General features: G+C 40.6%; 3 protein-coding genes across 4 annotated transcripts in view; 1 reads left to right on the plus strand and 2 right to left on the minus strand.

Annotated features, from left to right (window-relative positions):
* On the minus strand, positions 1-4,791 carry LOC130920813 (uncharacterized). The gene is made up of 9 exons (XM_057844268.1): positions 4,643-4,791; positions 3,962-4,175; positions 3,150-3,731; positions 2,781-2,993; positions 2,364-2,596; positions 2,124-2,290; positions 1,939-2,040; positions 1,566-1,823; positions 1-1,425 (listed from the first exon to the last, which is right to left on the minus strand). The coding sequence occupies exons 2-9, from the start codon at positions 4,128-4,130 to the stop codon at positions 750-752; spliced, it is 2,400 nt and encodes a 799-aa protein (XP_057700251.1). The 5' UTR covers positions 4,131-4,175; positions 4,643-4,791; the 3' UTR covers positions 1-749.
* LOC130921079 (uncharacterized) lies at positions 4,203-6,916 on the minus strand. Its single transcript, XM_057844722.1, has 7 exons — positions 6,864-6,916; positions 6,392-6,490; positions 6,226-6,298; positions 5,407-5,613; positions 5,173-5,271; positions 4,961-5,053; positions 4,203-4,829 (listed from the first exon to the last, which is right to left on the minus strand). Exons 1-7 carry the CDS (start codon positions 6,914-6,916, stop codon positions 4,203-4,205), a joined length of 1,251 nt encoding a protein of 416 aa, XP_057700705.1.
* ift56 (intraflagellar transport 56) overlaps positions 6,772-19,134 on the plus strand; it is a 22,075-nt gene continuing 9,712 nt past the window's right edge. The window contains exons 1-12 of one of the 2 annotated variants that reach the window (XM_057844269.1): positions 7,042-7,358; positions 7,451-7,473; positions 7,662-7,821; positions 7,887-8,030; positions 8,114-8,206; positions 11,309-11,423; positions 11,902-11,951; positions 12,056-12,201; positions 15,031-15,202; positions 15,284-15,358; positions 16,392-16,494; positions 18,451-18,506. In XM_057844269.1, coding sequence (XP_057700252.1) covers positions 7,819-7,821; positions 7,887-8,030; positions 8,114-8,206; positions 11,309-11,423; positions 11,902-11,951; positions 12,056-12,201; positions 15,031-15,202; positions 15,284-15,358; positions 16,392-16,494; positions 18,451-18,506 — 957 coding nt within the window. In that variant the 5' untranslated portion in view covers positions 7,042-7,358; positions 7,451-7,473; positions 7,662-7,818. Of the gene's footprint in view, positions 6,918-7,041; positions 7,359-7,450; positions 7,474-7,661; positions 7,822-7,886; positions 8,031-8,113; positions 8,207-11,308; positions 11,424-11,901; positions 11,952-12,055; positions 12,202-15,030; positions 15,203-15,283; positions 15,359-16,391; positions 16,495-18,450; positions 18,507-19,134 lie in introns of those variants that run through there. The other variant, XM_057844270.1, reaches the window with a different exon arrangement.

The raw sequence follows: 19,134 nt of genomic DNA on the forward strand, positions 1-19,134 counted from the left end.
TAAGAAGAGAGATATTTATTTTTAGAATGCGTATTATACGTAAAGTGTGCGTACTGGTTGTTCAGTGTAGGACATTGATGTCCTAGATATAGATATGTATATAATAGTCATAAAATCTCTATGACAACATAGTGCAAATGAACTTGTGCAAACAGGATGTCCATATGAAAATAATATCCATATAAAAAGGTAATAAAAAATAAAATCTGTAAAACAACATAGTGCAAATGAATGAGCAAACAGGATGTGCATATAAAAAAATATCCATATAAAATAAAAGGACACTTGAACATTCTTCCTGAATTCAGAAAACAAATTACAAAAGGAGAAGGCAGGTAATAATAACATGACCATATAGTAATAACAGATTTTTAGAATGCGTATAATACGTAAAGTGTGCGTACTGGTTGTTCAGGGTAGGATATTGATGCCGTAGATATGTATATTATAGTAACAAAATCTAAAAGACAACATAGTGCAAATGAACTTGTGCAAACAGGATGTGCATATGAAAAATATATCCATCAAAAATAGTAATAAAAAAAAATCTAAAAAGACAACAGTGCAAAGAATTTGAGCAAATAGGATTTGCATATAAAATATATATAAAAAACATTGAAGTACAAATGAACGTGTCCAAACCAGAGGTAAAGTACAAACTCACGAATATTGGTGACACCAACTACCGCAAATTCCTCCACAAGTCATCCATATGAAATAAAATATTGTGTGTGCAAACAGGACACGAACTATTGTAAATTCTTCTTCCAGTCATCTATTGTCATTCCTGAGGCAGGACAGTACCATCGCCCCTTGACCTGTGAGTGTCCAGTCCTTTTGCTTTTGTCCTGGCCACACTGCTTGCATGTATAATGGTAATTTTGCTTCGACAGCCTCTTCTTTGGTGGTTCCCCTGTTGACATACGTTGTTCATCCTCAAGTGCAGCTTTATTCAGCCTCCATTTACGTTGCCTGGGCTGGAATGGAGGGCATGCTTGAGACGAACCTGGACCAGAAACCGCTTGCTCTCCTGGAGGAGCATTGTTCAACAGAGGATTCTGCACTGGAGGAGCATGTGTAAATTGGGCAAATTGGGGAGCATGGGCAAACTGAGGGTGCAGAAATTGGGAGGAATGATGAAATGGAGGATACTGGAATGGAGGTGGCCTGTATTGTGGAGGGCACAACACAGACTGAGAACGCTCAGGCTCCATCTGGGTTCCCAGAGTACGCTGGCGGGGGAAAGCTTCTCCCTCACGGTTTTCGGGCTCTTCAAATGTCATTACTTCATGTGCATGTTGCACAGGGGCAGCCGGGAGTCTGTTCACTGCTGGGAGAGGCTCTTTGGCGAGGTGCAGCTGTTTGGGAAGTGCAGTGCCTTGCAGCAGCATGTCCCTGTCCTTCCTCTTATCCCTCCTAAGCAGCCTAAAAGACAAAGATACATTTATAATTTCATACAAATTTGTATATATATCAAGTTATTCTATTTTCCTCCCAGTTTTTTTTTTTTAAACTTTAAATCATTATAAACTGTCATGACTGCTTGCAAATGAAATGGCACATACCATGAAGAGACGGTGGTGTTGTTAACTGGCACCAGAACCAAGTTTGTCTTGTTCTGCACAACCTTGCTGTCCTCCAGCAGCTGTCTGATGTGGCTGTAGATGCTCACAATAGACTGAGGGATGGGCAGGATTTTCCCCTTTGTGTCCTTTGGCCTGTTGCGTGCTTGCTCAAACTCTTTGGCAAGTCTGAGGCAAACACACTCACTGACCCTGTTGACTTCAGGGTCTTGGGCTGCTTGGCCGTGAGTCATGTAAAGTCTGTGGGAGACAAAGATAAAATGATTTCAATTGAACACTTTTCACGGAGACATACACTCCCCCATATTCAATGATTTGTATTGAATAAAGATGATCGCAAATTGTTGTCAAGTACCTTTCTGCCGCCTGCTGTCCAGGAGCAGAGCCACTCGGCTTCCTGGGTGATCTCCATGGTCCTGCTGAAACACGTGCCTTCTTTCTAGCCTTCTGGGTGTATCTAATGAGTGAAAGAGACATCAAAAGTTTGTCCCATGGAATGTACATATAATTATGGTGTACAAAAGGGTGACTATTTTGTACCTTGAAGGCGCCTTGTCCATGTCGTGAAGATTGGTGTACAGGCGGACTATGTCGATCTCCTCCTTCGTTGACAAAGCTGTGATGGTGCGGTTCAGGCCAACGAAGTAGGCTGCCAGGACATCGACAGCCTCCCAGCCCACAACTCCTCTGGAGTCACATTGGCTTGTCTGTAACCACATTTATGTCAGATAAGTATTGTGTTTTACAGTAGGTTAAGGTGTTAGAGAAAGTGTTATTGACCTCTGTGGCGAGGACTTCTGATTCAGTGTCACCTCTCGACAACTGATCAGTAGACAGAATTGTAGAATCTGCCTCCTCCGCCTCTGCCTCCAATTCCTCCACGTGGGTGTCGCAATCAGCCTCCTCTTCGTCCTCCTCAAAAACCAGTGCGGAGATTTCGGGGACACGTGAAGGAGAAAGCAAGTCCCCTCTGTTGGTCTGGGCCAATAAATAATCCACAGCTATACGCTCATCTGTAACCAGTATAAACACAAGATAAGGAAATGACATGCTTGCAGACATCCATCTCTTATATGTATAGCACAATCTTGGCACCCCAAAAAATCCCCGTCCTCTGAGTAGAGGGGTCCCTAAGATAAAGGGCAAGAGGGGGTGTAATTCTGTAGTCTAGCGGCGTTCCTGTAAAATCTGTCTTACCGGTAGGTCTCCTGGGTGGAGTAAATTCTGCCACTAGAGCAGAACCACAGATGCGCTGGCTCAAGTTGTTGAGGTGGGACATCAAGCGAACATCAAAGCTTCTGATGTTTGAGGCCCCATCGACTTCTACTCCCTCCTTGGCACGGCTCATGTTCCACCTTGCTAGCCCCTCTATCATGTACATCTGCATATGTAATGCATTGCACCGCCAGCCTAAGAAACAAAATATTCTGTTAAGTCAGCTGTTATTGTACAGTTAAAAAGAAGAGGAATACTGAAAAGTGCACAGCGGTAACCGTTTTCTTTGGAATAATTACAGCACTTTCACTGTCAAAACAGAAAAGATAATAAGAGAATGTTTCGATGTACCTGGAACAAAAGTGCACTGGTGTCGGTGAAAACTCTCCAAGGAGGAGGACCCTCTCCCACACCGAAGGATGTCCAGCTGTTTGCCCCCCTTTTGGAGTGTCCCCACCTTCGTGTATAAAGCAACACCTGGTGGGTCTTGGAGGCACTCCAAGTGCTTCTGCTGCACCTTCCAAATATGCTGCATGGCGTCATGGCTCACCAAACGCAGCCCTGTGGTGTCTGTGAGCTCCCAAACTGATTCCAGCAGCCCTGAAATCATACGCCGCATCTCCTCCACTCCACGTGTCCTCCTCCTACAGTGTCTCTTCAGTTCCGCTGAGCTAATGGTGGCCATAAGCTGTTCCTCAGACGGGGCATATCCACTGTGGGTGCTCTTCCACTCCTCTATCTTGGCCTCCTTCAGGCGGTGCACATCATCCTGGTCCCACTCAAAAATGCAGGCTGACAGCTTGGTACAAAAGGTGCCATAGAGGGGGTGGTGTTCTGTGGTAAGGCCACAGTTAAAGCGCCTCATGAAATGGAAGCTGTCCAAGCGCACTGCAGACCTCCATGGGTGGAAGAGCTTAGTAACAGAAGACACGCCTGTGAAAAAGAACCATTTTTATTGCATTAAGAAAATGAATTCAATGCAAATAGTTGTGACTGACTGTGTGTCTAGTTGTGTGCGTGTGCACACTCGTGTGTGTGTGTGTGTGTGTGTGTGTGTGTGTGTGTGTGTGTGTGTGTGTGTGTGTGTGTGTGTGAGAGAGAGAGAGAGAGAGGGCCTCTGGTATTCCACACATATATTTGACTAAGAAGCAATTTGCACCAACCTGACTGGTTGCAACAGTCCCGGTCAACATAGATGACCTCAGGTTCAGCTTGGCCTGCATTTTTGTAGCGGGTGACGATGCCCTGGCACAACTCTTCCAACCCTGCACCTTCACCAGTTGTCAGAACAGAGTTCAGAACCTCCCCAAACTCGTTGCCAATGTTGGTCATCCAAGCTGCACTCCCTCCTATTTCACCAGCCAGCTTCTTGGTGATCTGCAAACCAAAAACAAGCACAAGAAGTTAAGTTGGGGGATGAAACCAGCTGGCTTGGATTTTTTGTTTCAACTGTCCTGTAGGTTTATACAGGCACTTGGCAATCCACTCCTGATCTGCTTCCTGGATGGCTTTCCGAAATTGCGCGGGAAGAAAACTTTTCCAGTTGATTGGAGCTGATTTAAGTGGCGCTGCAGTGTGTGGTAGCATGGCAGAGCTATTTGAAGGAGAAAGCAAAGATGGCACTGCCTTCTGTGATGGTGCTGGCGATTGTGCTGGCGGTGCTGGCGATTGTGCTGGCGGTGCTAGCGATTGTGCTGGCGATTGTGCTGGCGATTGTGCTGGCGATTGTGCTGGCGATTGTGCTGGCGATTGTGCTGGCGATTGTGCTGGCGGTGCTTTCATTGATGGCCTGATGACTGCTGCATAGTGAACCTCTTGGATGTGGTTCAGAAGACCAACAGTACCTTCTACATTGGCTCCACAGGTGTCACATTTTTCTTCTGCATGATAGTCCATCAGGTGCTCCGAAAAATGTTCTCCATCCACAAACTGGTTGCACTTGTAGCACTGCACACCCTGTCCTGTGTTTGTTGTTTCTCTCAGTGTGTCTGTGTCGCCCCTCTTTGTCGCCGTGTGTTCAGCACCTGATGACTGGAGGGGAGTGAATATTTGGTAAGTTACATAAAAAAGGCACTTAAAGAAAAATAGTAAACAGCATTTCAAAACACCAGGTATTTCTACAAAATAAGGATCAGAAGTAAAAACAATCAATTCCCCCCTACCTCAGTGCTGATTTGGGCTGGCCCAGCCTCCATCGCATTTCCTCCTCCTGCCTTACTGGACCCAGCGCCTGATGACTGCCCGGCACCTGATGACTGGAGGGGAGTGAACATTTGATAAGTTACAAATTAAATAAATAAAAAAAAAAACAGCATTTCAAAACACCAGGTATTCCTACAAAAAAGGATCAGAGGTAAAAATCAATTCCTCCTACCTTAGTGCTGACTTGGGCTGGCCCAGCCTCCATCTCATTTCCTCCTCCTCCTCCTGCCTTACTGGACCCAGCGCCTGCTGACTGCCCGGCACCTGATGACTGGAGGGGAGTGAACATTTGATAAGTTACAAATTAAATAAAGAAAAAAAAAAAACAGCACTTCAAAACGCCAGGTATTCCTACAAAATAACCATCAAAGGTAAAAACAATCAATTAGTAAATCATTTCACCTACCGTATGGAACCCACAAACGCACTTAAGGTTTCTCCCAAACAAATCCTTAGTGTGGCTTCTCTGAAGTGGGCAACCATCAATTTTCTCCAAGGCCTTTTTCCATTTCTGGGACCCTGGCCGTTGACCAATTGAGAAGTGGTATTGGCCCCGGGCGTATCGGAAGCAGATGTCCTTCCAGTAAGTATCTGGCTTCCCGGTTTTTGGCATCTGCAAAAATTAAATATAGAGCAGGACATGTTCATGTAAAATTTTGCATTCCAATGTTGAATTGTAAATCCTTTTGTTTTAAGAAGTGTCTTTTTTAACCACATGCTTTGACTTTATGGACACCCTGAATTCACTTTATAATTATAGCACTATGTAGAGAATTAACTCAAAAGTGTTTAAGTATTTTTTTTTTAATTGTGATATATAAGATGGATGAATGAATGAATATACTCAACGCCTTTAAAAATAAAACATACGAGTCCTTTAACTAAACCCTTCCCACTGGGAACTACACAACGTGCCAACATTAGTTCCGCATGTTAAAACTCGCTACAATGCATGATTTTTTTTTTTATTCTAGCATTCAATATGATATATATATAATTCAATATAATTGAATGCTAGACCCCTATAAGAATTTCGAAAAAACAGATACGAGTCTGCGGAATACATTTTCCTCGGACGACCAATAATTAATATCGTATTTAGTCTTCTGATTGTTCATGTCCTCCATTGACGACAACAGGACGGAAAATAAAATGGTCATCGTTTTATATCACTTTTTTTTTTACAATCGTCTTACATGTTTTGTTGCCTTTAGTTTTTACGTACCTTTTTCCTTTGGTTCTTTGTTGTGGAAAATGGCGGACACGCGAAAGTTTGTTGCTCGTCCTCCACCACGTGACTGTGCGCCGGCATAACAATATAGTCATCGTTTTATATCACTTTTTTTTTAACATTCGTCTTACATTTTTTGTTGCCTTTCATTTTCACTTACTTTTTTTCCTTTTGCTTCTTTACTGTGGAAAATGTGGCGGACACGTGAAACTTTGTGGTGGCGATGCCTCCTGCTTCTTCCTTCTCCTCCTCGACGTGACTGTAAAACAAAACAGTTGCCGTTAATTTTCACTTACCTTTCTCTATCGTGGAAAATGTGGCGGAAACGCAATTAGTGGTGGCGTCGACTCTGGTTTCTTCTTTCTTCTTCTCCACGTGGCGTGACTGTGTGCCGGCCGGTTTGCGCTGAAGTTTATATTCCCCACCCATCCGGGTCTTTTTGTCCATCCGGGTCTTTCTCTCCGCCCCTTTTGCTTTCTCTCCATCCGGGTCTTTTTCTTCATCCGGGTCTTTTTCGTTCGGAAGTGTTAGGACCTTCGTTCGGAAGTGTTCGGACCTACGTTCGGACCTTTTGTTTTGTCGCTGTTCGGACCTTTTGTTATTTGTTCGGACCTGTTCGGAAGTGTTAGGACCTTAAAGCAGCCCAACTGCTAGCGGGTGCGGCCACTGGGGCTCGGACGCGCATGGTTCGTACCAAATTTAAATAATGTTACATGGGACGATTCAGGAATTTACGGATATATTTACTTATTTTTTCGACTATTACTTTCTTTTGAGCGAAACATATTTACATGTCGTCAAAATTCGATATAAAGTCAGTAAGCGACAGAAGTCAATATTCGATATAAAGTCAGTAAGCGACAGAAGTAGCACTGCTAATGTTGTTGCTAGGCAACGACCAGGTACACCGAAGGCGTCGTGACCCTTCTTATCTGTTATCTCCAGCTCGACAAAAATACTGAATGGGAAATAAATGTTTTTCCCCCCAAATAGGCTTTTCTATTCTTCTTATTTAAATCGTATAACTGGCTTAAATGTAGCGAAAATGTGACGTCAAACGCAAGTAGTAAACCAAGATGGCGGCCGCTCAGAAGCATTTTGCTCACTCGTCGGGGAAAAGCTGAAAAGTAAATGAGAATTTCGCTTCTTAAACATTGTAAAGTAAGGAAAACGGCAATGAAGGTGTGTTTATCTAATACGATCTTTCTTTGTGTTCAAGTATTTTCCTCACTTTACCCAAACGTAAGTGTTTTTTTTTTTTTAAATATGAAATGTTGATGCTTCGATTCTTGTTTTAAGGGACATATTTAATGTGTGTGGTATTTCAAGTAACTCACAGGCTTTGAGGAACCTTTTTAATATTATTTTATATATGTTTTAAGTTTATTTCAAACGAGCTCGCTGATATATTGTGGCATTTTTGTTGCCAGGTGACCATATAAAGATGCAGACACGCACTATATTGACGTCATCAGACACAACTATTGTGGATTTGACCAAATGAACTCCACATCCATTCATTGCTCTGTGTTTTTGAGTTAACTTGCATTGTTTGCTTCAAGCGTTTTTTTTTTCTAAGTTGTCAACATGGTGAGTGGACATTCAAAACATGCTCCTTTATTATTTGGCTTGCATGTAATGAGATTTTGTTGCAGATCCTGTCTCGTGTCAAGCCCGCTGTTGGGGGTGAGACGTCAACTAGTGTCAGTGAGAAGAAGAAGAAAAACAAAATCAAAATTCCCAGTTTGGAAGAATATCTGCAGCAGAGAGACTACCTTGGAGCAATAACTCTCTTGGAGGTGGCTTTACCGCCATACTGATGTGTTATAATTCTTGCTCACATTTCTGCAATAACCCACTGCTGTTTTTCCCCCCTGCATAGTTTCAGAGAAGTATTGGAGAGCGAGAGGAGAGTGCAGACCTCTGGATTGGCTTCTGTGCCTTTCACTTGGGGGATTACAAGAGAGCTATGGAGGTACTTATTGGAACCTTAGAATTAAAGACGTTTGGCGCTTTTACACTTGTTTCGTTTCATGGAGTGATGTGCAGATTGTATACACATCAGATGGGCACATCTTCGTTTAATCATGAACAGTCAGACATAATTTTCCTAACGCAGTTTGGATATACAGTGGGGAGAACAAGTATTTGATACACTGCCGATTTTGCTGGTTTTCCCACTTGCAAAGCATGTAGAAGTCTAATTTGTATCATAAGTTCTCTTCAACTGTGAGGGACGGAATCTAATACAAAAAAACAAAAAATCACGTTGTATGATTTTTAAATAATAAATTTGCATTTAATTGCATGAAATAAGTATTTGATACATCACAAAAATCGAACTTAATATTTGGTACAGAAACCTTTGTTTGCTATTACAGATACCAAATGTTTCCTGTAGTCCTTGACAAGGTTTGCACACACTGCAGCAGGGGTTTTGGCCCACTCCTCCATGCAGTTCTTCTCCAGAGCCTTCAGGTTTCGGGGCTGCTGCAGGGCAACACGGACTTTCAGCTCCCTCCATAGATTTTCTATCGGGTTCAGATCTGGTGACTGGCTAGGACCTTAAGATGCTTCTTACGGAGCCACTCTTTAGTTGCCTTGGCTGTGTGCTTTGGGTCGTTGTCATGCTGGAAGACCCAGCCACGACCCATCTTCAGGGCTCTCACTGAAGGAAGGAGGTTGTCAGCCAAGATCTGGCGATACATAGCCCCATCCATCCTCCCCTCAATACGGTGCAGTCGTCCTGTACCCTTGGCAGAGAAGCAGCCCCAAAAAAATGATGTTTCCTCCTCCATGTTTCACGGTTGGGATGGTGTTCTTGGGGTTGTACTCATCCTTCTTTTTCCTCCAAACACGACGAGCCGAGTTTAGACCAAAAAGTTCAATTTTGGTCTCATCCGACCACATGACCTTCTCCCATTGCTCCTCTGGATCATCCAGATGGTCAGTGGCAAACTTCAGACGTGTCTGAACATGCACTGGCTTCAGCAGCGGGACCTTGCGTGCGCTGTAGGATTTTAATCCATGACGGCGTAATGTGTTTCCGATGGTTTTCTTCGAGACTGTGGTTCCAGCTCTCTTCAGGTCATTGACCAGGTCCTGCCATGTAGTTCTGGGCTGATCCCTCACCTTCCTCATGATCAGTGATGCCCCACAAGGTGAGATCTCGCATGGAGCCCCAGAACGAGGCAGATTGACTGTCAACTTGAACTTCTTCCATTTTCTAATAATTGCTCCAACAGTTGTTACCTTCTTACCAAGCTGCTTGCTTATTTTCCTGTAGCCCATCCCAGCCTTGTGCAGGTCTATTATTTGATCCCTGATGTCCTTACACAGCTCTTTGGTCTTGGTCATTGTGGAGAGGTTGGAGTTTGTTTGTTTGAGCATGTGAACAGGTGTCTTTTATACAGGTAACAAGTTCAAACAGGTGCAGTTACTTCCGGTAATGAGTGGAGAACAGGAGGGGATCTTAAAAAAGAACTAAGAGCCGAAATATTTACTAGTTGGTAATGTATCAAATACTTATTTCATGCATTCAATTGTGTTCACGAAAAAAACGGTGATCATAATATAACGACGTCTAGAAGGTGTAGTAATTTTGAAATTTGCCGCCGGCAAGTAATGAATTTCCGGTTCAGAGGTAAACTGCACGGGTGATGACAGAACATATGAAGCTGCTCCTATCTACGCATGCCTAGTTTGCGCAAATGCAGGCGTACCTTGCAGAAGTGGGAATGGCCTTGAACTCACCTTAAATGTAAGTGTGGACAGGTATAAAAATAGTCGGCAAAATGCCCTGGTGAAAATTATCTGTCCTTGTGTAGATGTAGCCTCACTCTACCTCCCTCCCTCTGCTCTTTGTTGTTCATGCAATGCACTGGAGTGCTTATTAAAGTTAACGATGATTGATAGACTTCTTCTGTTTGATCTTGCCACAGACCACTGGAATCCTCAGCATCAAAGCGCTGCATGCATCAATCATCGTTTAACTTGTTAAACAGTTGCTGTGGCAACTCTGTGTCTAAGTGATGAGATGTAGCGGACTTGAGTGGACTCACTCAATGAAACATTTAATAAAGACCAACATTTTTAGACTTTTTTTACTTTACTTACTTTTATACTTCTTGTTAAAAAATAATTCGGTGGGACAGTAACATGTTTAAAATGTATAATTATTACATTTGCAGTGCTTAAAAACCATTTATTAAAATACGCATATTCATAAGTTTTTTTTTTTGTATTATTATTATACTTTTGGGGAGTATATACTGTATGTATCTCTTTCCAATGCTAAATCTAAATACATTAAACACACACACAGAAAAAAAATAATTTTTTGGGTTGCTACTTGGCGGTTTTTCACTTATCGCGGCAGGTTCTGGTCCCCATTAACCGCGAAAAACGAAGGATAACTGTATATTAACCAGTAGAGACACAACTGCAGCTTTTGAAGCCGCACACCTTATGGAGTACTTCCCTACCAATGAGAATGCAGTTGGTTTGCCCACATTGATATCTTTTATAGGCTAGCTGTCTAAGTCGGCGGTGTAATTAAATGGCGGCCATTTTATATCAGTAGACTCACTACAACAGAGATGTGAGTGATTATCTTCACTAAAATATTTTTACTCGCTGATTTCTTGAGGGATTTATAAACAGCTTGGTTTATAGCAAACGTGGCTTTCAATCTTTGACTTGGAGAAAATGTCATAATTTAGAAAATATGCAGTAAAGTGATTGCATCTCTAATGTTTAGAATAAAACCACTTTTTAAAAATAGGGACCTTCACACACTCCATTGACTGTAATGGCCCACAAAGGACAAAGCTCGTTCTCATTGTTTCACAGTGTGCATGAGCCTTATACAGTATATGTAATATACATGTGCCTGACCTTTGTTTACATTTTAACCTGATATAGATTGTTGCCTTGAAAACACAAAAAACTGAAACAGAAAAGGAGACAGCGCTATCGATTTAGCCCCTGAATCAGAACATAAACGGACCATATGTATGAAAGCTCCCTTAATCAAGTCCTGAAATGAAACGTGTCTTTTTTTTTTTTTTCTTTTAAGGAGTACAAAGCGCTGACTGCAAAGCCTGACTGTCTTCCTGATGTGTGGGTCTATCTGGGTTGTGCCATGTTTTTTCTGGGCCTTTATAAAGAGGCTGAGGAGGCTACGTTAAAAGGTGAATGGAAATTTATCAGCAATGTCACCATAAGAACTCTTTTGAAGTTTAAATTTGGAGACAACTTTAACTTAACACCCTTCTCTGAAGAAGATCCAATGGAATATTGCATCAACAAAAATCACAACCTAATGTAAAACTACAAAATGATCCAATCCATTTTGACTGAGATAAATGAATAATGAAAAAATATATAGAATTATAATTGAGACCTCGCGCCCAGATATGTGGAAATCACATTTGGGGTTAGGGTCATGTATGCTCCAATTGTTACCAAATTTAACATTGTGTGCTTTGAGGGTTTAAGTTTTTATAATTATTTATTTTTAAATTAACAAAAAAGACAATTGATCTATAATAGGTCACTCATGGCTAACTCAGTACATGTAAAACAATAAGATGAATTGAGTTTGTTTCAGGAAAATAAAATTGGGGAAGGGGGGCTGAAATAAAACTTGTCACTAAAATGTCTGTGCAGCTCCAAAGTCACCGCTCCGAAACCGACTCCTCTTCCATTTGGCTCAGAAGGTAACTATGCTTTGTTCTTTCTACTTTCCTCTCTCTCTTAGTCAACGTGATGCTGACCACAATGTAAGCGTGTTGACATTGAACTCTTCTATTCATATTCTCAGTTCAGCGATGAAAAGAAGCTTATGGACATCCATCAGGACCTGCAGGATGTGACTGAGGACCAGCTGAGTTTGGCCTCTATCCACTACATGCGCGCTCACTACCTGGAAGCCATCGAGATTTACAAACGTCTCCTCTCGGAGAACAGGTTGGCATCCATCCAAGCATCCACTGAAATGAAAATTGGCCGAAACCAAGAACCGAAGAATAGAAAACCGAGGTCGATAGCCGAAAACAATTGCAGTAGTCTAAATATTTTTTTAAAAACACAGTGAGGAGCAGAAGTATTTGCACTCTTTGTGATGTTGAAAGTTCACCCACTTAGAAAATAGGTGGAGGTCTGAAATTTCAATCATAAATGCATTTCCGCTCATATAGACATAATCTAAAAAAAAATCCAGAAATCACATTGTATGATTTTAAAAATATTTTATTTGTAGTTTACTGGGATTCATAAGCATTTGTACCCCTGCGAATCGGCAATAATTACCTACCTTAAAAAACCTAAATAATTGTCTACCTTAAAAAAGTCCACTTTTACCCCATGAGTACCCACTAAGTCATCACCCTTTTGAGCTCAATATTGTCACCTGTGCACCCCACAGTCAGTCACAATCCAACGTCTACCATGGGCAAGACCAGAGAGCTTTCAAAAGACATCAGAGAAAAAAATTGTTGAGCTCCACAAAGCTGGAAAAGGCTATGGGACAATTGGAAAGCAGCTTGGTGAGAATAAATCAACTGTTGCAGCAATTGTTAGACAATAGAAAAGGCTAAACATGATTGATAATCTACCTCGGACTGGGGCTCCATGTAAAATCTCTTCTCGTGGGGCATCACTCATGATGAGTAAAGTAAGGGGCTCAGCCAAGAACTACATGGCAGGAGCTGGTCAATGACCTAAAGGGAGCTGGATGCACCGTATCAAAGGCTACTGTCAGTAGTAGAGGCGTGTGAAATTTCCGATTCTTAGATTATTCGCGATTCGGCTGTGGAAGATTCGAGAACGATTCACAAACATCCAAATTCCGATTATTGAATTATACCAGGTAAAGCGGAAATAAAACACAGTCAGCGCGGTCTTCAGGACGCAATGAGGAACGGACCGAGAGTAAATATCATGTTCAACTCATGGCGCTAGATTAAAAAAAACAAAAACAATGATACCTGAATGCGGTCGTCAGCCGCTACAAACAGCGCCCAGTTGCTAGTTGCTACAAACATATGGCAACATACGGCTATGGTAGATATCACATATATCTAGAACTAGATGTGAAGTGACAGACGACAGCCGTGTTAGATCATATACCAAGAACTAGATGCGAAATGACAGACTTTCCCGCGCTAGTAAACAGGCGCCATCTTAAAGCCGTAGACTTCTCTAGAAGGCTCTGTTGTAGCGGACCTAATTACTTTTTATCTAAAAAAAAAAAACAGCAAAATCTTGGCTTGAATCTATCTTTAAATGATGAAACCGTTTTAAAAATTTCACGTCGAAAGTAGACAGAAGAGAAATTATGGCATAACAGGAGCAATTTTAACAACTTTAACGGTTGATTCACAACATTAATTGAATGTAGTTTAAAGCTGCCGATACAGAATGGGGACTTGAGTATTTTATTAACTGTTAACTTGATACTGAAATAGTAGTTTGTTTAGCCTGAGAGGATTTTTGAACAATTTTGGAACTAGTGTACAAAAAAATTAAAAGCGGGAGGGGGGGGGGGTTTGTGGTGCATCAATAATCGATTTGTAATCGAATCGGAGCCTCTGAATCGTAATCGTAATCAAATCGTTATGGGCCCAAAGATTCCCACCTGTAGTAAGTAGATCACTACGGTGCAATGATTTAAAATCATGCATTGGTCAGAAGGTTCCCCTATTGAAGCCAGTACTTGTGAAGGCCCGTCTGAAGTTTGCCAGGCACCATCTGAACGATGCGGAGGGGTCATGGGAGAAAGTCATGTGGTAAAGTAGAACTTTTTGGTACAAATCTTACTCGTCGTGTGTGGAAGAAAAAGGACAAGTACAATCCCAAGAACACCATCCGCACTGTGAAGTATGAGGTGGAAACCTCATACTTTGGGGCTGCTTTTCGGCAAAGGGGACAAGACGACTGTACTGTATGAAGCAGAGGATAAATGGTGAAATGTATCGTCAGATTTTTGAGCCACAACCTCCTTCCCTCAGTCAGAGACTTGAAGCTGAGTCGTGACTTGATCTTCCAACATGACAATGGTCCAAAGTGCACAGCCAAGCTGACCAAGGAGTGGAAGTGTAAAAAGCATATCAAGGTTCTGGTGTGGCCTAGCCAGTCTCCAGACCTCAGTCCAATAGAAAATCTTTGGATGGAGCTGAAACTTCATGTTTCTCAACGACAGCCCCGAAACCTGACAGATCTAGAGAAGATTTGTGTGGAGGAATAGGCCAAAATCCCTGTTTCTATATGTGAAAACCTGGTGAAGAACTACAGAAAGCTTCTGACCTCAGTAATTGCAAACAAAGGCTTCTCCACTAAATATTAGCACTGATTTTTTCAGGGGTACAAATATTTATGAACCCCAGTAAATTACAAATAAATTATTGAAAAATCATACAATGTGAGTTCTGGATTTTTTTAGATTATGTCTATAAGTGGAAATGCATCTATGATTGAAATTTCAGACCTCTACCTATTTTCTCAGTGGGTAATCTTGCAAAATCACAAGGGGAGCAAATACTTCTGCTCCTCATTGTATATTTTTTTGTTTATATGTAACCAAAAAAAAAACAATTGAGCTTTTATTTATTTGTCTAACGTATTCATTGTTAAAATGCTTTGGATCTTCAACAATGCACAACATAAAATAAGATTGAATAAGTAATTAAAAGGTAAATTTGACACACAATCCCTGAGAGATTTACGGCCACTGGATTTTCAGTGCATCTCTACTGTTTACCCATCGAAGAGTTGTGCCTTTGTTTGCTTCTCCTTCAGAGACTTCATAGCAATGAAGGTTTACGTGGCTCTGTGTTATTACAAGCTGGGCTACTTCGACGTGTCGCAAGAAGTGTTGGCAGCGTACCTTCAGAACATCCCTGACTCCACCATCGCCCTCAACCTCAAAGCCTGCAACCACTTCTCCCTGTACAATAGCAAAGCAGCCGAGGTGTGCACGTGGCCATTTGAACATTTGTTCCAGATTTGTTTCAAATTTGATACGTGTATATGTATTTTACTCCTCTCTCAGGCTGAGCTGAAGAACCTTATCGACATCTCTTCCTGTTCGTTTGAGTTTGCTAAGGAACTTATTAGACACAACCTGGTAAGCTTCCAGAGCTTTAAGTGCAACACAATTTTGTTTAGTTTTATATATTCCACCAAATAATCACACATTGGACCCATTGGAGTAATCTGACTTCATGATCAACCGTGCTAAAAGATTAAGATGACACAGAAATCGTGAATTTCGGTATTTTGAAATTGCCAAGGCCACGGTTTATAGTATTTAATGTGCGCTTGACTTTTATGCTAACTCAAGAAAATCTGCTATTTTTTTGCCCTTTTCAACTAGAAATAATTACATTTCACGTTTTAATAGAAAAAAAACCTTTAAACTATAGGGATGTACCAATCACGTGTTTTTCCACCCTGATTTTGAGTGTCTGCCAATCTGATACCTCAACAATGTAATAAAGAGAACCCCCCCCCCTTTTTTTTTTAATTTAATTTTTTATTTTTATTTTTTTTTAAACCTTACAGCGTGTACTAGTATTTCTGAAATGTTCATCATAAATGATATTCTGGGCTTAACATTTTAGCTGTAAAATAACATTTCATCCAAAAACTGCATAAATTAAAAAAGTAAAGTTTTTGTTGTTCAATTATTCATTTTGGTTTTGTTCTTCCTCCATATAACGTTGTATGGTAATTGAGAATATTTTCAATTTCAATAGCTGGTTGCGTTGAGAAAAATAATACACAAGTTACATCTATAAAACAAAGCATTAAATTGATAAGATCAAGATTCCCCATTGCTTCCAATTCAAATAGATCTCTTAACATTGGCACTTATTAACATTAAATAGAACCCACAAAATCAATACCTATTGGCTCCCATTGATGCTGGAACCCTCGTTTTTTTTCTCTTCTACAAAAAACATTCAATTTAATCCCATTGACTCATTTAAATACATCTTTGCATATTCACATCATTCACATTTCAACATTCCCGACAAAAATGGACACTTAAGATCACCCTTTACCAAAATGTCATTGTTTATGAGAAAAAGTAGAAAGCATTCCCATGCATTTTCTCCAGAAATTGAATTATCTAGTTTTAACAATCCTGCCAATAGGTGGTGTTTGGCGGTGGTGAGGGAGCGCTCCAGGTGCTGCCCCCTTTGATTGATGTCATCCCAGAGGCAAGGCTCAACCTTGTCATCTATTACCTGAGACAAGGTGACTGATTTCATTTGTAAAAAGAAAAAGAAATCTTCCTTGACAACAGTGTTGTTTTTGGCAGCCCTTTTAATTTTTGTCTGTCAAAAATATATCATCATATTTTAGCAGTGTAGTTAATAATCGCGTTAGTAACGGCGTTATTTTTGTCAGTAGTGAGTAATCTAATTAATTTCCCATCTTTGCAAGGCCTTTAACGTTACTGAGAATGTAAAGTGTGCGTTTCTATGCGTTACTACGTTGGTTAAATGACGCAAGAAATGTCTGAGAGACGAAGAAAGCAGAGCGGGAGAGGGGAGGAAGGAAAACTGCTTATGACGCCATTGCAACACGATGCTAGGTGGCTCGGAGCGTTAGCATAGCATTCGCATTCTTGCTAACATTAGCATTTAGCGTGGCGAGCGTCATGTTAAATGATTGGGAAACTTTTTACATACAGTTCGTGGCGTTCAGGTGGGTACTACAAATAATTGAAAATAATGTTTTCCTGTTCAGAATGCATTGTCATCACCAAGTGGGTGTTGTACTTATATATAACATTTTGTTATATATAACAATAATTCGTTTTTGTTTTTTTTTATTACCAAAAATAGTAACTTGCCCTAAACTTATATTGAATGACGTATCCATGAACCGTGTGTGATTTTTTTTCTTCCTTTGAATCAAAACCACTAGAGCAAAGATAGAAGAGGGAAGAGATTCAAGCCTCACCTGCATATTGAAAAATACAGTATATCTATACATATTAGGGGTGTGATGGTTCAGAACAGTAGGAAAAAAGGCTTTTTTTCTCACAGCGTTTGAAAGTTAGTTCGTATACCATTACACTCTTATAAAGGAGAAATTAAAAAAAAGGAAAAAGGGTGAGCTACATTTTTTTTGGGAATGAAAAAGTTCAATCAGTTACTATTAATATTTGATGTGAAAAACGTTATAGAATAGATCATGTAACGTGTAGTACATGAAAAGTAACGTTAGTTACTTTACAGATTAATTAATTACTCTTACGTTGAGGTAACTTACTTACTAACCCAATTACTTTTTGGGAGAAGTAATTTGTAACTAATTAATTTTTTTAAAGTAAGATCAACAACACTGTAATTTATTCATTTTGAAATGTGTTTGTCTAGTTTTTGTTGACGAAAACCCAAGACTAATTTCGTCTTGCTTGAGTCGTTTGTTTAAAAAAAAATTCCGTCTGTAGAATTAAAAAGAATTATTCCAAAAATAAAGGTTTCCAACTATTTCGAATGAACATTGACAGACAAGCACATATTGTAGTGTATATAAGGACAACGCCAACTTGGTGATGATACAGACTCAGCAGAAAAACAGTACATTATTTTCAATTAATTATACCCACCTGGACGCCACGAACTGTACATAAAATAAAAAAGTTGTCCGAGAGTTTAAGAGGACGTTCTCCTAATCAATGCTATGCTAACGCTACGAGTTGCATTTAGTGTGTGATGATCACTCAGCACAGACCTTAAAGGCTAAAGCAACATTGCGTATTCTCTCTGGCCAAGATAAGAAAACAAATCCTACCTGTGTGCAAGCCTACATAGAGACTGGAGAAGACACTAGTGAGTCGGGGGGGCGCAGCACGTCACATGAGTGACACAACCACAACCAGACACTGCTACGATTATGGCTAACTACACATAAAAATGTCACACATTGTGAATATGACGGAACCTATTGCTCATTTTCATCTCGTCAGACAAAAACTGGCATTCATCTCGTCATGTTTTAGTGTCCCAAAACAAGTTTTTAGCTCGTTATCGTCTCGTCATGAAAAAAGTGTTTGTTGACGAGATATTTTCGTCATCGTTGACGAAAACAACACTGCTTGACAAAGATAACACACACTTGGGCTTTTTTCACCATTCAAAATTTGTCTTAACTCCTTGACCGCTGATAATAATGGACTGTTACATGTTATGTGTGACCCAGATGATGTCCAGGAAGCTTACAACCTAATCCAAGATTTAGACCCTTCAAAGCCGTCGGTGAGCATTCTCATTGAAGTAGAAAAATATGCATGATAAAATATGATCCTTTTAATCTCATAATAGTAACTATGGAGGAACTACAGGGTGTCCATAAAGTCTCTTTACCATTTCAAAAATTCATTAAAAATGCAATTGATTAGATATTTTATTCAGATTTGTTCTATTGTATTCAGTGTTTATTGAAGTTTTTTTTTTTTTTTACCTCTTTTAATAAACTTCTACATGGGCACCATTAGTTGCACGAAGCACATCAAGACGGTACTCGATTTCGTGCCATGTTCGCTGTAGCATAGCCTCATCAATTGTGCCAATGGCATCAGTAATCCTTCGCTTAAGGTCAGTAATGTCCCTTATCTTTGTTTGATACACGATATCTTTAACATAGCCCCATAGAAAGAAGTCCAGGGGAGTGATATCTGGTGAACGTGGCGGCCAAGGAGTTGGCCCATCCCTTCCAATCCATCGGTCTGGAAATGTTTGATTGAGGAACCTACGAACATGCAGCCCCCAATGTGGTGGTGCACCATCTTGCTGAAAAACGATGGTTGGTTGAAGGTCATTCAGTTGTGGTGCCACATATTCAGTTAAAAGGTCAAGGTAAACATTTGCAGAAATTGATGTCTCG

The sequence above is a fragment of the Corythoichthys intestinalis genome, chromosome 8, assembly GCF_030265065.1.
Source record: "Corythoichthys intestinalis isolate RoL2023-P3 chromosome 8, ASM3026506v1, whole genome shotgun sequence".
Taxonomy (NCBI): Eukaryota; Metazoa; Chordata; class Actinopteri; order Syngnathiformes; family Syngnathidae; genus Corythoichthys; species Corythoichthys intestinalis.